This window comes from Vulpes vulpes, chromosome 7, assembly GCF_048418805.1.
Source record: "Vulpes vulpes isolate BD-2025 chromosome 7, VulVul3, whole genome shotgun sequence".
Classification (NCBI taxonomy): domain Eukaryota; kingdom Metazoa; phylum Chordata; class Mammalia; order Carnivora; family Canidae; genus Vulpes; species Vulpes vulpes.
The window spans coordinates 72,186,495-72,208,829 of NC_132786.1; the positions used below are offsets into that span (position 1 = coordinate 72,186,495).

At 38.8% G+C, this 22,335-nt stretch overlaps 1 protein-coding gene across 2 annotated transcripts in view; it reads left to right on the top strand.

Annotated features, from left to right (window-relative positions):
* The window catches only part of UBE2H (ubiquitin conjugating enzyme E2 H), a 108,215-nt gene that overhangs the window by 79,018 nt on the left and 6,862 nt on the right, over window positions 1-22,335 (top strand). The window contains exons 4-6 of one of the 2 annotated variants that reach the window (XM_026010825.2): window positions 2,053-2,092; window positions 3,420-3,472; window positions 19,746-19,874. In XM_026010825.2, the coding sequence (XP_025866610.1) occupies window positions 2,053-2,092; window positions 3,420-3,472; window positions 19,746-19,874 (222 nt within the window). The remainder of the gene's footprint in view (window positions 1-2,052; window positions 2,093-3,419; window positions 3,473-19,745; window positions 19,875-22,335) is intronic. The other variant, XM_072764069.1, reaches the window with a different exon arrangement.

Consider the following 22,335-nt stretch of genomic DNA (forward strand, 5'->3'; position numbering starts at 1 on the left):
AATCTAGTTTATTACCTTAGCTGTGTAAAACTCCCAGTATATACAGTATGGATGTACTATAGTTTCTCCAGTCCCTTTGGATAGGATTGCATCTGGTTCTTGGCTTTTTTATAAATAGTGCTAGAACAAATATCCTCGTGGGTCTTCTTAGATACATTTATTAGTGTTTTCCTAGGGTCATACAGAATTTTTATCCTCCTAACATTAAGACATGAAAGTTTGTATTGGCTTAGTTTAATCTCTTCAATAAACGCATACTTCTTAAATCTAGACTTGGAAACATCTTATTTCCTTAATGAAAAATTAATATGCAGTAGTAATTGGACACAAGGCATTTCTTTTGCATTAGTAATTTAAACATTGCGTGAGCAATTGAGAAAACAAGCTATTTCAACACAAAAAGTTAAAAAACAAAATTAGAAACATAGTATTAGAGTGACTAGAGCAAACAAAGACTGGAACACCTGAGATTTTGTCTTATCCCTGTTTCCTAAGTCTAGAGAACTTTCTTAGATTTCCTGAGATGACCTTTGTTGGAACTTGTCCTTGAGGATCTTCTTCCGAAGCCACTTCTCTACATCTTCCCTGATATCTTCCTCTTCCCCTTCTCATGCCCTCAGCTGTGTCCATTCTTTGTGCACATTGCACTTACTTCCTTGTGTCTTGTCCCACTGCTGCGGTGACCTCCTGGAGAATAGTGTACTGCTTTAATTGTACTCTGAACAAGCTCATGCCTGACAAATAGGTGTTGACCAAATATATTTTGAATAAAGGAAAGAGAAATATGAGGTAGGGGTGAGGGAGGGTGAGATTGGGAAGGACAATAATGATGGTCACTTTTATAGGGAACTTCAACTTATTTAAAGTATGAAATGGAATAAGGAAGTCTTGAAATGAGATAAGGATGATGACAGCTTTGACAGTGGACCTCTGTTTTTAGTACATTGTCATTTGCATATACACAAACTGATTAAATCACTGGTTTTAATTAGAGAAAAATTAATTTCTTCTTGGAATTTAAATGTCAATATATTAAAGTCTAGGGATACCTGGGTGGCTCAGCAGTTGAGTGCCTGCTTTCCACTCAAGGTGTGATCCTGCAGTCCCAGGATTGAGTCCCACCTCAGGCTCCCTGCGTGGAGCCTGCTTCTCTCTCTGCCCATGTCTCTGCCTCTCTGTGTGTGTCTCTCATGAGTAAATAAATAAAATCTTAAAAAAAAAAAAAAAAGTCTAGGGATGCCTGGCTGACCCAGTCAGTACAGCGTGCGACTCTTGATCTTAGGGTCGTGAGTTTGAGTACCATGTTGGAGTGGAGATTATTTAAAAATAAAATCTTAAAAAATATGTATGTTAAAGTCTTGGCTTGTTTTTCTAGGAATAAATAAAAAAACTTGAATCCCTGACAGATATAGCTATCTGACAGATTTTTTTTTTTAACTCCTTGCCTCATTTCTTGGTTGCCCCAATTTTAATCAAAACTGGGTTTCCTGGAATGAGTAGACTAAAGTTAAAGGAAATATTTTGGTCACTGTTCTTATGAAATCCTTTGTGGTTTGGAAGCGGCACTCCTTTAGTGTTTCAACAGCTTCATTCATGTTCCGCACACAGTGTAGCAGTATGATACCAGTAACTGAACTTCAGAAGAAGTTCAAATGCAGACCTCTAAATTTAGAGACTGAACAGTAAAACCTTTGGGAGGAAAGTCAGAGTAACTTTCTTAACTTTCTGATAAAAGTAGTCAGCATTTAGTACTACAAATTTTCTTGGCAAGTACCTTCATAGCTCAGAAAACAGTTTCTATGATTATTTTGTATAAGAAGCTGCATTGCTCTCAGTTTACTGATTTTTTAAATAGAACTCTGAAGTTTTAAGTAATTGACGCTGTCAGGAGAATATGTAATTTACCAGTAACCAAACATCTAAGATTAAAAGTAATGAGTTATGGGTATCATCTCCTTGTTCCAACCCTGAAATTGTTTCCAGTACTGAAATACTTGAAAACCAATTGTTCTCTGGACACTTTTTGCTGCTAATGAACATCTCTTTTTACAGGATTCATGAATAAAATTTTCCATCCCAACATTGATGAAGCGTAAGTAACTATTTAAAAATGTTTAAATCTTAGCAGTGGCTGCTCTCTTACTAGCATTCATCTCTCTCTCAGTTATTAAATTTTTAAAAATCTATTATCTTTTCAGATTTTATCACCAAGACTCTATGGTCACTTAAACTATGGAGTCCCAGGGTTATGATATTCTAAATCACTTAGTGCAAATTCTGCTGTTGGGCTGCTTAGTTTTTCCATTGTCATGAGTGGTCCTTCGTTCCCTCTGATAACTAGCTAGCATTTGTAATATTCCACATCTCCATTCTCTTTGTGTAGACACAATTCAGAGATCAGTTTTCTGCATACAGATTTACTATTATCAGCCCTTACAGTGTTTCTTAGTTCTTGAGAGTAAAGCAAACATGAATGGCTGTAGTTTCATTTCAGTTAATGAATCTTACTTACCCTTTCCTTCTAATATTTTATAGTGATATTTTAAAATGTGATACAAATGCCTCCTATTGTGTACTTCTGATGCTGTTTGCAATACGTGATTTTTTGTTCTGCAGTTTTTCCTTGTCACAGCATCTAAATTTTACTGTTACACACACATATACATGAGATATTCTGAACTCTGTGTGAATAGGTTGTACACACATGTCATGCCTCATTGTCTTTTTATGCTTCTGTGTATCAGTCATCTTAATAACAAGAATGTTTTGTTATGTAACCACAGTATAGTCGTCAGGTTCAGGAATTGAATATCAATACAGTACTTTTTAATCTATGGCCACATTCTAGCAATGTACCTTTTTTTTTAACCCCCCCCCCCCCACTCCCCACCCCAGCGAAGGGTCTAGCCCAGGACCATGTATTGCATTTACTTGTCATGTTTCTTTAAACTACTTTAGTCCGGAATAGTTCCTCAGCTTTTTTAAAGTTGACATTTTTAAAAGAAAATAGATGAGTTGTTTTAGAGACTGTTCCTCAATTCGGGGCTGTCTGGGGTTTCCTCCTCATTAGATCCCGTGGATGCACTTAAGGCCCGGAAAACCACAAAGTGTGACTGTGTCCTCACAGTCCTGGGGAGGCATAGGTTTGTCTACCTCCTGGTCGTCAGTGTGAATTCTCACCTGCTGAAGGTGTTGTCTGGTTTCTCCATTGTTGAGTCGCTGGTTTCCCTTTCAGTCTCTCAGGAAACACTAAGACTTTGTATATATTCTGCTCCTCCTCATACTTTCCCTAATTGGGATTCTTTTTCTTTTTTTTGATCTATTAAAAGTACTTTTCTTGGTAAATAAAATTAGTTGCCAGATACATGCAACTAGCTTTCTAATTTTTAAAAAAATGCCATTCTTTCCATCTGTTTCAGGTCAGGAACTGTGTGTCTAGATGTAATTAATCAAACTTGGACAGCTCTCTATGGTGAGTTTGGCCATGGAATATATATATATATATATATATATTTTTTTTTAGAGATGTTGAAACACTGCCTAAAAAATGTTGTTTGGCTTTTCTTCTCTGGTTTAAGATGTTTTGTTGGGAATGGGAAGGGATTATGAGGGCCTGGATGGGAAAGTTTGATCAGTAAAAAAATATATTATCTCTCAAGTATAAACTTTGATTTAGCAGCAGAAGTTTAAAATAATCTTGTGAGATTCTGAACTTAAGGTATAGTGATGTATGTATGTAGACATACAAATACACATGTAAACATTTTATGTGTATATATTCAGAAGCACACTGTATATCTGTTTACCTGTAATAACCTTTGAATTTTGAAAAAACTTATAGGAATGTCCGTGTGATGTGAAATGGTGTATTAAGAGGTTTGGGAAGTCATCTGTTTTGAAGCCCAGAGCCTCGTTATGAAGCAAATAATAATCTAGCCTTGCCTCAGTGCTGAAATCAATATCTCCTCTCTCATGATAAATCAACATCTCCTGTCTTATGATGAATCAACACATGCATGATACAATGCTAAGTATCACAGGGAGATGTAAGGACTATCAGGCCTTCTCTCCCTGAGCTTGTAACTTGGTTGGGGTGCTAAAAATATTTTGAAATATGCTTAATTAGGGATACAGCAAACCAATCTGTATTCCCGAACATGTCCAAATTCTCAGGCCTCATAGACTTTTTGTTCTCATGCCCTCACCCCATGAGGCTTCCCCTGATGCTCTAGCTGCCGGCGATCTCTGCACGCTCCTACATTTTTTATCTCTTTTTTGTGTCCCACTTTTATTTTTTAGCTATGTGTGTTGTTCATGCCTACCTTTTTGTGCCACTAGATTATATCTGCCATAGGAGTAACTGAAGTGTGTATCTGATTGCTCTCTGTGTCCCAGCATTTCTTATGCAGCACCTTGTACCCATGTGTGGTAAAAGACTGGGAGGTACACATAATAAACCACTGATGTCCAAGAAGCTCATTTTAAGCAGGACTTAACCAGAGGTGACCTTTCTTATTGAACAATTGTGAGACATCTTATTGCAGCCACACTTGGCAAGCCGCTTTGCCAGACATACCTGTATGAGGACGGTGCATGAGATTCACAATAGAAGCTTGTCACAGGCAAAATATGGTTAATCCTTCTTTTGTTTTGGTTTTTTTTCTCCTGATTCTGCCATTCAATAATTATTTCCTCTGCCTAGAGTTATCTTCCTTGGTCTTTGTATGGCTGAGTACCTTCTTTTCTCACCTCAAACATCTCTCAGGGAAGCCTTCTTTCCTAGATACTCCATCAAAAACAACATTCCTCTATAGCATAGCACTCTGTTTTTTAAAAACCTATCTTTAAAACCAGCATTTGTTTATTCTTTATCTTATTAGATTGTAAGCTCCACAAGAGCAGGTACTTGTGTGTATGTGTGTGTATACAGGTATACAAGTGCCTAAAGCAGTGCGTGGTGTACAATAAGGGTTCAGATATTTGTTGAATTAATAACTAAATCATGCCTAGTATTGTTAAGCATGAGAATTTTAGGGATATGATGGCTTATAAGGAGATGAGGCAACAAGAAAGAACATATACTCTGAGGTTGGTTAAATGGATTCCTTTTAAGTTTTTTTTTTCTTTTCTTTTTGTAAAAATGTCTCATGGCAGACTGCCTGGAATAGCTGATGTAATGATGTATTTTCTTAAACTGCATTCACATTTTAGAAATGTACATAACAAAATACTGTGAGCTGGTTCCAATTACAGTAAAGTAAATTGGACTTCAGCTAATTCTTTTACTGTTGACCAGAAGAGCTTTGTGGAAGAGATTTGCTGATTATCAAGTACTTTACATTCACAGAACAGATTTTTTAAAATAACAGCTTATTGAATTATAATTCGTATACATGAAATTCACCTATTTAAAGCACGTAATTTGACAGTTTTTAAGCAAACTCAGTTATATACAACAATTACTACATTTTCATCATAGGAGATTTTCTTCACCTTAAAAAGAAAAAATCTTTTACCCTTAAGCTCTCACCTCCTCATCCACCTAACCTTCCTCCACAACCCTAGGCAATGACTATTCTACTTTTTTGTCTCTAGATTTGCCTATTTTGGAATTTTTAATAATGGAATATATAATATGTGGTCTTTTGTGACTGGCTTTTTTCAGTTCCCTAATGTTTTCAAGATTCATCATGTTGTAGTGTGAATCAGTACTTCATACCTTGTATGGCCAGATAATATTCCATTTTATAGCTATCACATTTTTATCCACTTCTCAGATGATGGACAATTGGGTTGTTTCTACCTTTTGGCCATTTTGAATAATGCCTGTATAAATGTTTGTGCACAAGTTTCTATGTGGACGTGTGTTTTCATTTCTGTTGGGTGTCTACCTAGGAGTAGAATTGCTGGGTGATGTGGTAATTCTCTGGCCAACCATTTGCAGAACTGTTTTCCAAAGTGGTTGTACCATTTTACTTTCTTACCAGCAGGGTGTATGAGGTTCAGAACAAAAGCCCAACATGACTTAAGATTTCATCCCATATATAGAATGTTAGTAGAGCATTGCTTTGTAAAGCATTTAGTAAGTAACAAGGATTAAATCACATTGGTCAAAGTGAACTTTTATTTCCCTATTACATGTGCATGAATTACCATTAAGTGTTCCATAATACGTAAACATGGACAACACTAACATTGTAGGTAAGTGCAAGAACCCAAGTATTATTAGAATGTAGTAAAAAAATACTCATAGGGCACCTGGGTGCTCAATTGGTTAAGCAGCTGACTCTTAATCTCAGGGTCATGAGTTCAAGCCTCATATTGGACTCCACACTCGGTGTGGAGCCTACTTAGGATATACTCAACAAGGAAGAATTGTGCTGACATTTTGTTCAAAACCAAACTTCTACTCAAGAAAATTCAACTTTTTTTTTCATGGAAAGTTTTAGAACAGGTAATTACAATTTATATAAAAGGACATAGAGATGGTTGGTACAAGATGACCTTGAAGTTTCTTTTAGGCTTAACTGATCCTGAGGTCGAAACTGAATTTTTATTGCAAACTGCTAAAGCTTTTGGCATTGAAGATTAGTCTGTAATTGACGAATTTGGAGTCATTCAGTTGCCTGCTGTGATTCTTGAGAGAATCGGAGAAAGTTGGCATGTTAACACAAATACTCAGCTAAAAACCAAAAGGCTTAGCCTGGCAACCAAAACTTGTTTCAACACTTCTACTATATAATATAGTAAGGAGCAGGGAGTTACTTGTGAAATTTCCTGCAATTAACTTTGCCCCAAGGCATGTACTGTGCACTGGATATACATAGTTATAGTATAACAGCAATTGCCAGTTAAAACTTCAGATTTATACTTAGCGTAACCTGCTATTAATCAGTGTTCATGTTTGTAACAAATTTAGTCCTCTAGTTCCCCTCACTCATTGCTTCTGTGCTTATTTTGTTTTCCTTTGCCAAGTGTCCATATAGTTTGTTCATTCAGAAACTTAGAATTGGTATGATTGTAGTGTAATCACCCAGTAATTTTCAATTTTATATTATTTAACCTTGCAAGAGAGCTAATTATAGTGGGTAATATGGTTAATTTTGTAAAGATGCTTGTCAGCATATGAAATTATTGAGTATAAAGTTACTATTGTTACTCTTGTGACATTTAAAGGAAAGTAGCAGATGCCATCACAAAATTGATTCATTTTCATTTCTTGTATGATAGCATCTTTTTATTTGTTTTCTTTCTTTCTGTTTTCTTTCTTTCCTCTTCTTTCTTTTTTTAGCATCCCTTCCTGCTCTTCCAGACAGCAATGATAAAAGCTCTGGAAAACTTAAAATTCAGCCAAGGGGATCTGGATTTTAGTTATAGAAACAACTGTAATTTTAAAGAGTGATGGAAGGAAAGTTCATTAAGCCACAGGTAGCTTTTTAAGCTTCCTTACTATACTCCAGTTTTCCTTTTTACTTCCAAATATATATTTTACCCATTGTTGGCTTTTCTGCCTACACCCTTGGAGGCTCTGGTACTTCCACTGCAATACAGCTTTAAATTTCTCTTGCACCCTTCCATGCATCTGTCCCCTGTAAATTGTGTTTCTTTCTTTTTTTTTTTTAATAATAAATTTATTTTTTTACTGGTGTTCTGTTTGCCAACATACAGAATAACACCCAGTGCTCATCCTGTCAAGTGCCCCTCTCAGTGCCCGCCACCCAGTCACCCCCACCCCCCGCCCTCCTCCCCTTCCACCACCCCTAGTTCGTTTTCCAGAGTCAGGAGTCTTCCATGTTCTGTCTCCCTTTCTGATATTTCCTACCCATTTCTTCTCCCTTCCCCTCTATTCCCTTCCACTATTATTTATATTCCCCAAATGAATGAGACCATATAATGTTTGTCCTTCTCCGATTGACTTATTTCACTCAGCATAATACCCTCCAGTTCCATCCACGTCGAAGCAAATGGTGGGTATTTGTCATTTCTAATGGCTGAGTAATATTCCATCGTATACATAGACCACATCTTCTTTATCCATTCATCTTTCGACGGTCACCAAGGCTCCTTCCATAGTTTGGCTATTGTGGACATTGCTGCTATACACATCGGGGTGCAGGTGTCCCGGCGTTTCATTGCATCTGTATCTTTGGGGTAAATCCCCAGCAGTGCAATTGCTGGGTCGTAGGGCAGGTCTATTTTTAACTCTTTGAGGAACCTCCACACAGTTTTCCAGAGTGGCTGCACCAGTTCACATTCCCTTTTCTCCGCATCCTCTCCAACATTTGTGGTTTCCTGCCTTGTTAATTTTCCCCCATTCTCACTGGTGTGAGGTGGTATCTCATTGTGGTTTTGATTTGTATTTCCCTGATGGCAAGTGATGCCGAGCATTTTCTCATGTGCGTGTTGGCCATGTCTGTCTTCCTCTGTGAGATTTCTGTTCATGTCTTTTGCTCATTTCATGATGGGATTGTTTGTTTCTTTCGTGTTGAGTTTAATAAGTTCTTTATAGATCTTGGAAACTAGCCCTTTATCTGATACATCATTTGCAAATATCTTCTCCCATTCTGTAGGTTGTCTTTTAGTTTTGTTGACTGTATCCTTTGCTGTGCAAAAGCTTCTTATCTTGATGAAGTCCCAATAGTTCATTTTTGCTTTTGTTTCTTTTGTCTTCGTGGATGTATCTTGCAAGAAGCTACTGTGGCTGAGTTCAAAAAGGGTGTTGCAAAAACAAAACAAAACAAAACAAAACAAAACAAAAAAAAAACAAAAAGGGTGTTGCCTGTGTTCTCCTCTAGGATTTTGATGGAATCTTATCTCAGATTTAGATCTTTCATACATTTTGAGTTTATCTTTGTGTATGGTGCAAGAGAGTGGTCTACTTTCATTCTGCATGTGGATGTCCAATTTTCCCAGCACCATGTAAATTGTGTTTCCCTCCAATTTAATTTTACTCATTTTTTGACTGACTTGGTAGATTACTTATTTTGTGGATTAAGTTGTGGACAAGTAAGGTCGAAAACACTTTTCTTATAAAATTGGACAGTTTACAGTTTTATTCTTTCTCACCTTTAGGGTTGCTAGCCAATGGACTGGATACTCTTATTTTGCTGGTGAGAAAAATCAACATTTGGGAAATTACTTCCCCTAGAGTCATCTGGGGAGTCAATCACAGACAAATGAAGTTGACTACAACAAAAGGAATGCTTCAGGGACTTTGAGATTAAAATTAGACAAGAGAAACAAAAGTTTCTTTTACTAGGCATTTAGAGAATTTTAGACCATAAATTTATTTAATATGCTATACTGTGGGCCTCATGAATTTAAGCTTTCTCATGTTGGAAATATTTACTCCATCCCCTTTTCAGTCAGGTAGCCTGTGAATCTTACCAAACAAAATTCTGGCCAAAGGTAACTGTGTCTTAAAATAATGTTTTATGCTCCACTAGTGTTTGCTAACTATGTGTCTAGCCCTTTTTAGTGTAGTTACACAGACAAGAGATATATCTATCTGTCTGCATGGGCGATTGGCCAACAACTACTGTCCGAGAACAGGCTTGAGAACTCAGTATTGATCTGTGCACGTTGGAATCCTAAAACGTCATCATGCCTTTGGAATAGCTGGATGTCATTACGAGTCTTCTAGACAGAGGCCAAGTGGAGCAATTTCTCTTTAGTACCATGGGGGAAATGTCAGCTATAGAAAATATAACATGTTGAGTTTGGGATTTGACAGCTTGGACAGTACATAGCTAGCTCCATGGCCTACCTCTTCTGCAGGCTGCTTGGAGTTACTCAGATGTGGTGTTGGTATGTGGCCCAAGAGTTTAATTAGCTATATACAAAAAAACAGGATTATCTTAGGTTAAACAACTTAACAAGGGGATCCCTGGGTGGCTCAGCGGTTTGGCGCCTGCCTTTGGCCCAGGGCACGATCCTGGAGTCCCGGGATCAAGTCCCACGTCGGGCTCCCGGCATGGAGCCTGCTTCTCCCTCCTCCTGTGTCTCTGCCTCTCTCTCTCTGTCTCTGATAAATAAATAAATCTTTAAAAAAAAACAAACAAAAACTTATTAAAAACCACATTCATGTTCGCTGAGAGTCAGCATTAGGATCATGGAGTGGTCCAGGTTTTGTGGATGGTGGGATCTGAGCCGGGCTGTGGCCTCCAAAGATAGCCACAGCTGTATTCTACCTTCGTTGGGGCTGCAGTTTCAGGGCTCAATTGTGAAGATGTAGATTTGTTTTCTTTCCATTTGCTTGTGATCACCCTGTATAGGTAAATTCTTTGCCGTGTGTGACCACTTACCTTGTAATTGCACAAAGTATCTTTTTTCCTGACCTTAAAGACAAACAGAATTATTGTCTAGTAATTAAAAACTTTAATAATGAGTTTTAGTATGACTGTTAGAGTACTAGCTAGCTAATTGTACATTAACTGCCCTTATTTCTGGAAAGTTAATAACAAACCCCATTACTATGTTTTAGCTGGCAGTCTTGTAAGGTAAGCAAGGTCATACCATGTCTGAATTAGGATGAACGGCCTCTTAAGAGCACCTGAGTGAGGCAGGGGTGTGTGAGATCAACAAGGCAACAAGGGAAATGGCTTTGGGGAATAGGAGCCTGTTTTCTTCATTCTCATCTCTGTAACAGCATTCATTTTGCTCTGCAGACCTCTATAGGTTAAGTACTTCAGGGGAGGGAGCTGCAATGGATGGAAGATGATTTTCTTTTTTTCTTTTTCTTTTCTTTTTTTTTTTTTTAAGATTTTATTTATTAACTCATGAGGGACACAGAGAAGCAGAGGCACAGGCAGAGAGAGAAGCAGGCTCCATGCAAGGAGCCCGATGTGGGACTCGATCCCCGGTCTCCAGGATTAGGCAGGCACTAAACCGCTGAGCCACACGGGCTGCCCCGGAAGATGATTTTCTAAATCTGGTGGAGTACTTTAAAACATTCTGTGTTTTTTAACTACACACCTCTGGTTGATGGCCTGGTGATCTGGCACTTAGCAGAATGTATCTGGTAGTCTTCCAGGCTTTAGGGCCCTATGTCTTTGACATTGCTATTTCAAACATAGAGCAAAAATACCTGTGTTTACCTTGGAATATTTAAAAATTGTAATGCTACCCCTCATGAGATTAAGTATATCAGTCATATTGCAAAAATTGAGTGTTTACTAATTCTTTTTTTTTTTTAAAGATTTTATTTTAGAGAGCACGAGTGGGGTGAGGAGAGTCTGCTCAGCAGGGAGCCTGACACAGGGCTTGATTCTGGGACTCCAGGATCATGACCTGAGCCACAGGCAGATGCTTAACTGACTAAGCCACCACCCAGGCACCCCCAAATATTTACTAATTCTTACTAATTCCTAATTGGACTTTTTTTTCTTGAAAGATGTGAAGAGGGAGGTGTGTTTTGTTTTTTTTGCTTGCATGACCCTCTTTGTAAGACCTTATTCTGTCTTTAAAAGATCCCCGTGGGGAGCACCTGGGTGGCCTAGTTGATTAAGAATTCAACTCTTGATCTCAGCTCAAGTCTTGATCTCAGGGTTGTGAATTCAAGCCCCATATTGGGCTCCACACTGGGCATGGAGCCTACTTAAAAAAATAAAAGATCTGCATGGACTAACCTTGAAAACATTTATAAATCTGATGAATACATATTTTTTATATATTTTATCCACACAGAAACACAGAAGGCCCTCTCAGTTAAGTAATTGGATACAGTCTTGAATTTATCATCCAGCAGATTGGTGGCTTGATATACTATTCCATTAGCAGCATGTCAGCCATCAGTAAACTAAATATGGCGTGGGCAAGCCCTGTTGGCCAGCTGGTTCTGTGCCATAGTACCACAGGAGGTCTTTGTAGTGGTCTGCTTCTCACCACGTGTGTGCCCTCAAAGCAGCTATAGGATTAGGCTTTCCTCATTGAAATTGGGTTCAAGTTAGTTATTTTAAAGAATGTTATTTTTTAATTTCAAAGCCATTTCTTCTTGCAAGTCCACCTACCCATCTAAGGGCATTCCTCCTGACCAGCTTTTTTGAAGTTTTCCTCAAGATATCTGTCAGCCTCTAGGGCCCCTGCTTGCTGAGTCCTTCACACAGAATAACTGCTTGATCATATGAATGCAGTTCTTTGGGTTGAAGAACTATATAGGTTTTTGACGATTCCTCATTTGTGAGGGTAGAATTTCACTTCCTTTCATATTCACAGACTGTAAACAGGAGAAATTTTAAAAATCCATTATTAATATTCAAACTTCTTAGGACCTAGTTAAAGAGTGGAAAAGTAAACATCTGTTAGTTAACCAAAATTATTAAATAACAGAAGGAAATCTGGAAATTTTATTTGCCCTGTTGTAATCTTAAAAAAATTTAACTACATTAAATTAGTTAAAAATTTAACTAATATACATTTGTATGTATTTTTTATGCATCTAGTAGATACCTCTTCCCCCTCCAAGAAAAAAGTTTGAAAAGCTTTCAAAAAAAAAAGAATGAAATGGAATTTTATGGTTGATTTTATTATGAATATATATCATAGATATTTGACTTGCCTATTAGCATTTCATGATTAATTAATTACAATTGCTTATAAGATGAGCAAAAGTGAATTAAGGGGTTTTGAAAGGGCAGCTGCTGATTTTTCTCTAATAAATCAAGGATATGAATGACACAGTTGAAATTCTCAAGTGATCTCAACTGTTTAGCCATTAGCTTCAACTATCATAGCCAGAAGTCCACAGACACAGGAGATCTGTGTGAGTTCTAGAAAATCATTAGTTCTAGACCACTAGAACCAGCAATTTGTGATTTTTCTCCATCTTTTTAACCTCTCTAATTATGAGTTTGACTTTTATTTTCTTGTTCTCAGCCTTGCTCCTTGTTGAATTATGGAACAAATAAATACCTTAAGGAGTTGTTGGTGGTACAGTGAAACTCAAGAAGCCAGGGGTCCTCCATCAGAGGAGGGGCCAATGAACTCTAAGTTTGTTTGGATAGCATGCTTCTAGAATATGAAGAGTTTTGAAGGAAAACAAGAGGAACTTGCTTTTGAAGGGAAATTACCTGAGTGATTGTTTTAAGGAAAGTTCTCTGATTACAGAGTTTGAATCCCAGAGCGCCATCAAGGAGGTGGTTGCCCTGATCCAAAGTGGAATGGTACATTGGGCTTGGTGTAGTTACATGCGAGGGAAAACAGAAGAGGAACTAGAGGCATTTTGTTAGGACAATTAGTGAGTCTGGAAAACCAACTGAGTACATGGAATAAAGGAGAAAGCCTAATCAAAGTCCTTCTAGAGCCTAGGGACAAGGGTGTTGGAGTCTACCTAGGTAGTAGGAGAAAAGATTAGGTTTTCAAGGAAATAATTTTAGGCATGTCTAATTGGTAAGACCAGAAAAATATAAAGGACTGATTAGAAAGATTTGGTAGTTAACAGCATAGACTTATTTTTTTTTTAATTGTAAAATGATAAGCTTCCCAGAGTAAGAGTATATGAAGCTACTTCTTAAATTATAAACACCACAGAGTTCACACACTGTGCTAGTGAATGATATCTTTCTGAGCAAGTTTTTCTGTATGTTGTTTGCTTTTAAATGGAAGGAACCCAGGGCATTGGACATCTTGAAGGAGTAGGATAGATGGCCTTTGAAGAGATGTGGGAGGAGGGGATGGCTTTGACGACTCGGCACCTAGCCATGACTGTAGCCATGACTGTACTGTGTGATGGCGGTGGTTTCCAAGTTACAGCATTTTAGGTGTTAAATCTGAAAAACAGATGAATGTTATGCAAGTTAAAGTCTCTGGGGTGACTGCCTGCCTGATACAGGTCCCTGGTGTACGGTTCCTGGTGGGCAGGCCACGTCAAGCTCTGGGCATCTGGAGGGCTTTAACCTGAAGATAGCAGCATGCTTTACCAAAATTTCCACTTTAACATTCAAAGGAAATAGAGGAAGAAGAAATAACTTCTGGTCACTGGTTTATAAACAGCCAAGAATAAAACATGATCTGTGATTCATCCCCTCCTGTGTTTTCTCCTTAAAGCCATGTCCCATCTTTTTGTGAGTCACCTGAAGTAGGGTGGCTTTACTTTAAGAATTGGTGCATTTTTTTTTTCAGTGTGACTCATTTTAATTAATGTGTATTCTTTGAAGGATACAGATAGCTGAAATTTCTAAGAAGGTGGCATGTTTTTATGAAAATTTTAGTCCTTTGATGCCATATGAAGCCTGTTTTATAGTCTTTTTTAGTAATGTGTAATTCTTCCTTGTAAGGAACTACAGTATTATACTTCTCTTTTTGTAGATGAAGAAATTAAGTTGCAGAGAGGAAGAGACCTGCCCAAGGTCAAAGAGAGCAAGTCAGTGGAAGGCCTGAGATTAGATTTGTGGTCTTCTAGGTTTCCCATCTGTTGTTTACAACTTTTGCTAGAAACAGTTCAGTCTAATGGAATTTGCTCTACCCTATGTCCACAATGTGTTAGGTGGTATCTCTTGCTGCCCTTTATGCTCTGAAGCAGCCCTTTACTGCCCCTCAAAAATGGATTCACTTTCTCCTACCTTTAGTTTGGAATACCTCCACCCAGAGGAAGTGACAATGGTAGCATTGTGCAGGAAGGAGTACTGAAAGGGCCAGGGAGTTGGCTTCACTAGAGCCTCCTGAGCAGCTTAATTGAGAGTCCTGAACATTTTCAGAGGACCTGCAAGCAAACAGCCCTCTTTGTTTTCTGGAACTAGGGGTGTATAGGGTAGGTAGTGTTTCCTGGCTGTGCAATTCTACACACACACACACACAATGATGCCAGCTTGTCTAAGTCAGAATCCATGGGTAGGTAATGAGGCCTCAGCATGCATGTTTTGAAAAAATGCCACAGGTAATTCTGATGGACAAACAGCAAGGATCCAGACTCACCAGGAACCATTGCTCTGGACTGAAGGGGGTGAACGGTGCTGCTTTTGATGAAAGATCAGTATGATTTGAGTGTTTTAAAAAATGAAATACGAATATAAATTATTAGTTGAAGCACCTAAACTGAGGAATGAGTGTTATAATATTGTTAATATTAATACTGTAAGATCAGGCTGAAGAATCTGTCCTAATGGACTGCATTTTTGTAAGTGCTGATTTAGTCCAAAGCAAAAGTAAGAGCTGTTTGCTCATCATAAACTACTTCTCAGGGGTCTTTGGACTTCCTTAAAAAATTAAGGCAGCCAGTAATGGAAACCAGCTGACTATAATCTCGAGATTGGGTTGCTCTGTGTGTCTGGTTCTCTCCCTTTCAAAAAGTGGAAGATTAATATTTTTTAAGAGACTTTTGAACTGAGAGATGTTGATGTTTTATTACTATTATAAACAATTCTAGGGGGGAAAATACTCATTTTATGATGGATTTTTCCAAAGGTGACTATCTTTGGTTCACTTTCGGTTTACAGTTTAGATTTCTTCTGTCAACATTTATCTTGAAAGAAGATTTTTATCTGCAACTTTTGAGAGATGTTTCCTTGGGGAAGACCCTCTCAGTAGGAATCACTTTGTTAGCCACTTTCAGGGCTGTGTTAACTGCTTTAAAACAGCCATAGCAAGAGCGCCTGGGTGGTTCAGGCAGTTAAATGTCTGGCTTTGGCTCAGGGTTTGATCTCAGGGCCTGGGAATGAGCCCCACATCTGGCTGCCACTCAATGTGGTGTCTGCTTCTCCCTCTCCCTCTGCCCATTCTCCTGTTCGTTCTATCTCTCTTTCAAATAATTAAATAAAATCTAAAAATAAAAAAAATAAAATAAAAATGACCATAACCACAACTTCCTGGTCCTCAAATGCTGTCCTCTTCTGCCCACAACTGGGCTGTGGTACTTTCCTTTTTCTGCTTTTCTGTTTTACAGGCGTGACACAGCACATCTGTAAAATGGACCAGAAGTGTGTTAATGCAGGAAGACGAGAGACATAGGAAGGTAGAACAAATAATTGAGGATTCTTTTACTTATTGAGAACAAATATCTCGGCAAAGACACTTATCGGTAGCTTGAAAAACTTAAAAATAGTGGGGAAAGGGTCCTTCTTGGAACACAGGAAGCACCTAGTCATGAAACATGTTGTATGCCATATTCTCAAGTCCTAAAGCACTCCTTAACATTACTTAAAAGAGGGATCCCTGGGTGGTGCAGCGGTTTGGCGCCTGCCTTTGGCCCAGGGCGCAATCCTGGAGACCCGGGGTCGAATCCCACGTCAGGCTCCCGGTGCATGGAGCCTGCTTCTCCCTCTGCCTGTGTCTCTGCCTCTCTCTCTCTCTCTCTCTGTATGACTATCATAAATAATAATAATAAAAATTAAAAAAAAAAAAACAAAAAAACATTACTTAAAAGAGAATAAAACCTATACTTGGGGGGGGGGGGCTGTGTGTGTATTTTAAAGGTTTTTGATGTTGTTTGATAACTTTTCAGCTGCTGATCTTTTTGAGTAGCACCTGTAATGGCAGTGTGACAGAAGAACTCCCAGGTCCCCACCTGCAGGTATCTGCAAACAGCCGTGGGCTGCTTTTCTGTGGTTTAGCTAATTGGAAACAAGCACATGGCCTCTGTAAAGTATCAAACATTTCAGCCACAGAAATGCCTTAACATTCTCTGCTTAAAGATCACTCTTCTGGCCTTGAACTTGTAAGAAAGGAAGACTTTGTGGTAGGGAGGTGGCCATTTCTGAGGATATGCAATTTTAATGCCAAGATGTGGGTAGTTTGTTTCTTCATGAAGGTTTAGGCAATGCTCATTTCATCTGTTGACAGAGGCAGCGTGGTGGATAAGCCCAAGATTGAAACCGACTTCCTTGGGCAAGTTACCTACCTACCCCCATCCCTGTGCCTCAATTTTCCCAGGTGCAATATGGAGATAGTAATGGTACCTTGCTCATTGGCTATAGTGACCCTAAGAGTGCATGTAAAGTACTTACAAGGCTTGTAGTGAGGGCTTTGTAAGTGTAGACTGTCCCTGCTACCATTCCTGTTACGATTGATTATTGGTGTTAACTCTTCTCTGCTCCCCAACTCATGGTGTTGTAAAACCTGCCCACCTTCTCCTCTTGTTTTTTTTTTTTTTCTTTTGAGTTTATTTACCTTAATTTTTTAGACTTCTGTTTTATTTAAATATTTCAAACATGTGCAGAAGTAGAAAGGACATTCATAGGAAAATGCTATTTTTAAAGGTAAAAAAAGCAAAATGTCACTTGATGTATGAAGAGTAGAAGTTGTAAGCCTATTACCTTGAGATAACGTTTTAGATGTTCTTATGCACAAGTACTGTACATAGTTATAATTCTATAGAGCATACCTTTTTTTTTTTTAAGATTTTTTATTTATTTACTCATGAGATAGAGAGAGAGAGGCAGAGACACAGGCAGAGGGAGAAGCAGGCTCCATGCAGGGAGCCTGATGTAGGACACGATCTGGGGTCTCCAGGATCATGCCCTGGGCTGAAGGCGGCACTAAACTGCTGAGCCACCTGGGCTGCCCTAGAGCATACCATCTTATGGACTTTATCCTCTGACATTAGGAAAATAAGTATAGGGCAGCCCCGGTGGCACAGCGGTTTAGCGCCGCCTGCAGCCCAGGGCGTGATCCTGGAGACCCGGGATCGAGTCCCGCGTCGGGCTCCCTGCATGGTGCCTGCTTCTCCCTCTGCCTGTGTCTCTGCCTCTCTCTCTAGCTGTGTCTCTATGAATAAATAATTTAAAAAAAAAAAAAAAGGAAAATAAGTATATTTTATTCTCTAGTCTTTGAATAGTTTTCAGTGGTTTTATACCATGAATAATTACTGATTTGTTGAACATGTTGCTTCCTTTTTAAAAAAATAATTGTAAGTAAAATAGCAGTGTGATTGAGTTATCTTGGAAGGTTATTTTTGTTTTGCTTTTTTGATTAGGAATCTCTGCATTTATTTTCTGGTGTATGGGAATCGTGGTTCTTTGGGAAGTTAGCTTTATGAAGGAGAAATAGCTCCAGTCTGTGTAATAATACCAAGTCTCTTTTCCCTGGGTTCAAGGTAAACAAGCTCTGTCAGTACCTGGTGCATGAGAATGGGACTATGCTAGACATCCTGGGACTCTCCGTGACATTACTGTCTAGACCTGAGCTTATTTAAATATAAATTAGGGAAGCCTGGGTGGCTTAGTGGTTGAGCTTTCGGCCCAGGGCGTGATCCTGGAGTCCCGGGATCGAGTCCCACATCGGGCTCCCTGCATAGAGCCTGCTTCTCTTTCTGTTATATTTGTAGGGTTTTCTAAAGCAGAAGATGACAAACATTGGCTGCCTGGTTTTGTATATAAAGTTTTATTGAAACACATCCATATCCATTTGTGGGTGCTTTTGTGCTACAGTGGTAGAGCTAAATGTTGAATACATGCAACAGAGTCCAGATGTCACCCACAAAGTCTAATTTACTCTGGCCATTTATGAAAAAGTCAGTCAATCCCTTTTCTCTACACCAGGATTTCTCAGCTTCAGCACTATTGAATTTTGGTCCAAGTAATTAGGTGTTGTAAAGGGCTCTCCTGTGCATTGTAGGATGTTTAGCAGCATCACTGCCTCTATCCACAATGGCTGGTACACCACCTGTCCCCCTTCCCCATCCAGGTGTGACAACTAAAAATGTTTCCAGACATTATAGGATGTCTGCTGGGGAGCAAAATCACCCCTGGCTAAGAATCACTAAGCTAAATTGATGTGGCTTGACCAAACATTCATTTATAATACTGCATAAAAGTGCTCACTCTAAAGGGGAAAAAATATGTTAAGAGAGCAGAATAAATAATAGTTTTATGCTGCTATACTCTAGCATTCCTTCCAGAAACAGAAATTTTTCTATAAAACATGATAGAGTAACTGGAGTAGGGCAGAGAGCTGGAAGCACTAAGATTCCACAGTTTACCGTCTGCTGAGCAGCAAATAGAATGGAAGTTATAGCATCTCTGAAGTGATGGGAACATGTAGTTTATTTTACAGGTTTGCAAGGCCTATTTCCTTTATAAAACACTATATGACTGCAGAGTTCTTGTTGACTCTGCTGTGTGTGTAAATGTTATCCATGTATATACCCAGCACCTTGTGCTGCATCTGGCAAGAAGGGAGTTAGTAAATATTTATTAAAATGATTGTCAATAAATTCAATAAATTGGTACTTCTCTGTCTTATTATCTATGATTTTAAGTGGCCTATGTAGGTTCCTACTTTCATTAGCCAGAAGAATTTAAAAACCGGTTCTACTTACCTCCATTGAAGGTGATGAGAATTGAATTAAACATCAGGCCTATAAAATTGTGTTCTTCTGAGATCTGGCGCTTGAATACTTTTCAGAGTGGGGATTTTCAAATTTGTAGAAAGAGGCAATATTAAAAGACTACCCATTTTGTAAGGATATAGAGTGGTAGAGTTTTGGGGTACACATTTTAATTAAATGATGTATGTACTATTTCTGAATTCTTGGTTTAAAACATGGAGTGAATTCAAATTGGGATGATTGCCTTTGAAAGTGAGTATCAGGTATACCTTTATTTGGTTCTTTAAATTAAAATTAAATATTAAATTTTAAAATTGGTATCAAAAGGAATATGTTACAGAGATCACATGTAATGGAGCACACTTTTATGGAACACTTTCATGTGGTTGATTATTTCAGAAGATAAGCGGTTTTGACTACTGAACTCAAGTGAATTTTAGGTGACTTGTTTTTTTCCTTGCATGACATATTTCTCTTTGTTTTTCAGATCTTACCAATATATTTGAGTCCTTCCTGCCCCAGTTGTTGGCCTATCCCAACCCCATAGATCCTCTCAATGGTGATGCTGCAGCCATGTATCTCCACCGACCAGAAGAATACAAGCAGAAAATTAAAGGTAAGAAGGCAAATAGTTTAACCTGGAGACAGAAAAACTTACATGTACTGGGCTTTCATCATTAAAAGCCCTTCTTAGTTACTAATAATTTTTCTCAGGCCTTTAAAGAGACCACTGTCTGTGGGCTGGAGCGGAGCTCACTGGCCCCTGAAGATCCCAGCAAGGAAGAGGAGAAGGAGCGAGAAAGAGCAAAAGGAAAGATGAGAAAATGGGAGGCACCTGTTGGGTGGTGGTACATGTAACCCTGCCGGAAATCCCCATGGACCTCTGTACAAAAGAATCTTAGCCTCCATTTGTTTCCTCTTGTCCTGTAAAATTAGAAAATTGGACTCGAGAATGAAATATTAATTGAAGGGCATAATCTCACATTTGTTTCCAGATAGTATCATACTGGCCTTTCAGAAAAGCAGTTAACTTTGGAAGTTGGGAAATGCCAAATTTATCCTTATACTTTTTTTTATTGTATCATTTTACCTGTTGAATTAAGAATACCTGGCTGGCTTCTTTTCTTGGCCCCATACTGATTTTCTTTTACTTTGGAAAGTTTACATCTGGGCACATTTGTCTGCTGTAGATACCTGGCCCCAGGGCCCAGCTTTCTAGTAAAACATGAAATGTACTGTTCAAGGTTAGAAGTGTACTGGTAGTAGTAGTGCTAGTTTGTCCATCCTTTAGGATTTAGAATCCTTCTATTTTCTCATTCTTAAATAGTTTACCTGCTAATGAGACATAAAGTTCATTAAAATGAACTTCTGGTTTCAAGAGAACATCTCTAGCTTCACCCTGGCTTACTGGTGTTCGTTTTTATTCTGCATGCTTGAGATCCTTCATAGTGAAAAGTCTAGATAAAGTTCCACCAGAAAGGAAAGGAATTCAGAGTCCATGAAAGTAGGTCTGCTCTTCTTACCAAGTGGCAGGCATTGGTATTTACCTAATTTTTAGCATGACTTCTGCCAATTGTGCGGCCCCTCTGGGGCCCATCTGCAGGAGACGGCAGTAGGAATAATTTACAAGTGCCTGGAATATATAGGTCTTCCTTCTTAATTGTGCTGGTATGAGACAGGCACATCTCACACTTTCCTTTTGTTTTCTCATTCTCCCCTGATCTTTGTAGGGTACTGTTTGGCACTTCTGTTCAGATAAAATAGAAATAAATCTACTCTAATTAATTTACTTAGGTCTCAGGTGTTTTGCAAATTAATATCTAATTTATGTAGCAGAATATCTGTATAGCCAAACAAGTATTTCAAAGGAAAAAAAGCAATCCATTTCAACCAGATAAAGTTCTATTATGAGACTGTATTAAAATTGTGACACAAACATCACTTAACAGTATCTGCAGCCCACAGATATCTCATTGCAGAGTGTATTTCTCTAGTTCTTAAATTCATTGTGCCTCAGCAACATGATTCTTGTTTTAGTACATATCTGCTCTAGTACCAATTACAAAAGGAATCCAATCTACATTTTTTTAAAGATTTTATTTATTTATTAGAGAGCACGCACACGTGAGCAGGGCGGGGTGGGGCGGGGAGGATAGAGAGAGAGAGAGAAGCAGACTCCCCAGTGGGCAAGGAGCCAGATGTGGGGCTGGATCCCAGGACGCTGAGATCATGTGTGACCTGAGCCAACCAGGCACCCTATGTTTTTATTTTAGAATGGCAAGCTCTAGCTTAGGGACTTTGAGCTTCCTGAAATGTCAGTGTTGGCTATCATTTTGTCTTCCTGCGTAATGTGAAAATCAGGGCTGATTGCTTAAACACGCTCCCCTGGCCCCCAGCCTGAGGTTGTTCTCCTGCACCCAGCCTGTCAGAGGCATCCCTGCTTCAGAAGCCTGTGTCTGCTCCCGTGGACCTCTTGAGGAGTCCTGTTCTTTATTTCCTGTCATTTTCAAACTCCTCACTTCCTTGCCCTAAACTCCTGAGGTCTAGTTTGTTTTCTCTCCTCCTGTGTTCTCATTTCTTCCTAACCATATGCACCCTGCTCAAGAACCATTTTCCAGACTTCTCTGCAGCCTTGCTATTTTGCCCCTTCCCTTCCTGAAAACCTTTCTCATTCCATTCCCAAACATGGTCAATGGTCATTCTTTTAAGATTCAGTCATTTAACCCTCCCTCACTCTCCCTCCCCACCTGGGGAGCTGATTCACCCTTCACAGCTACCTCCAGGTAGGTGATTTCCAAAAATGTGTCTAGATGGGCCTTCTCTCCCAGGCTGCTACCAGACATTTCCACACTTGGTAACCTTTCTTACCGTGGATTTTAGTCAATGTTCACATATAGTTGATTTTTTAAATTGTGTAAGTATGAGCTGCCTGTAGGATAGGACACTTGCCTGCTTAGAAACCTTTACTGAGTGACATCTTAGCCTGCCATTCATGGCTCTCTCTCACTGTGTGGTGAGCTCCATCTTTGCCTTTACTCCTAAATGTATCACTATGTGACCATCAAATTGGATGAGTT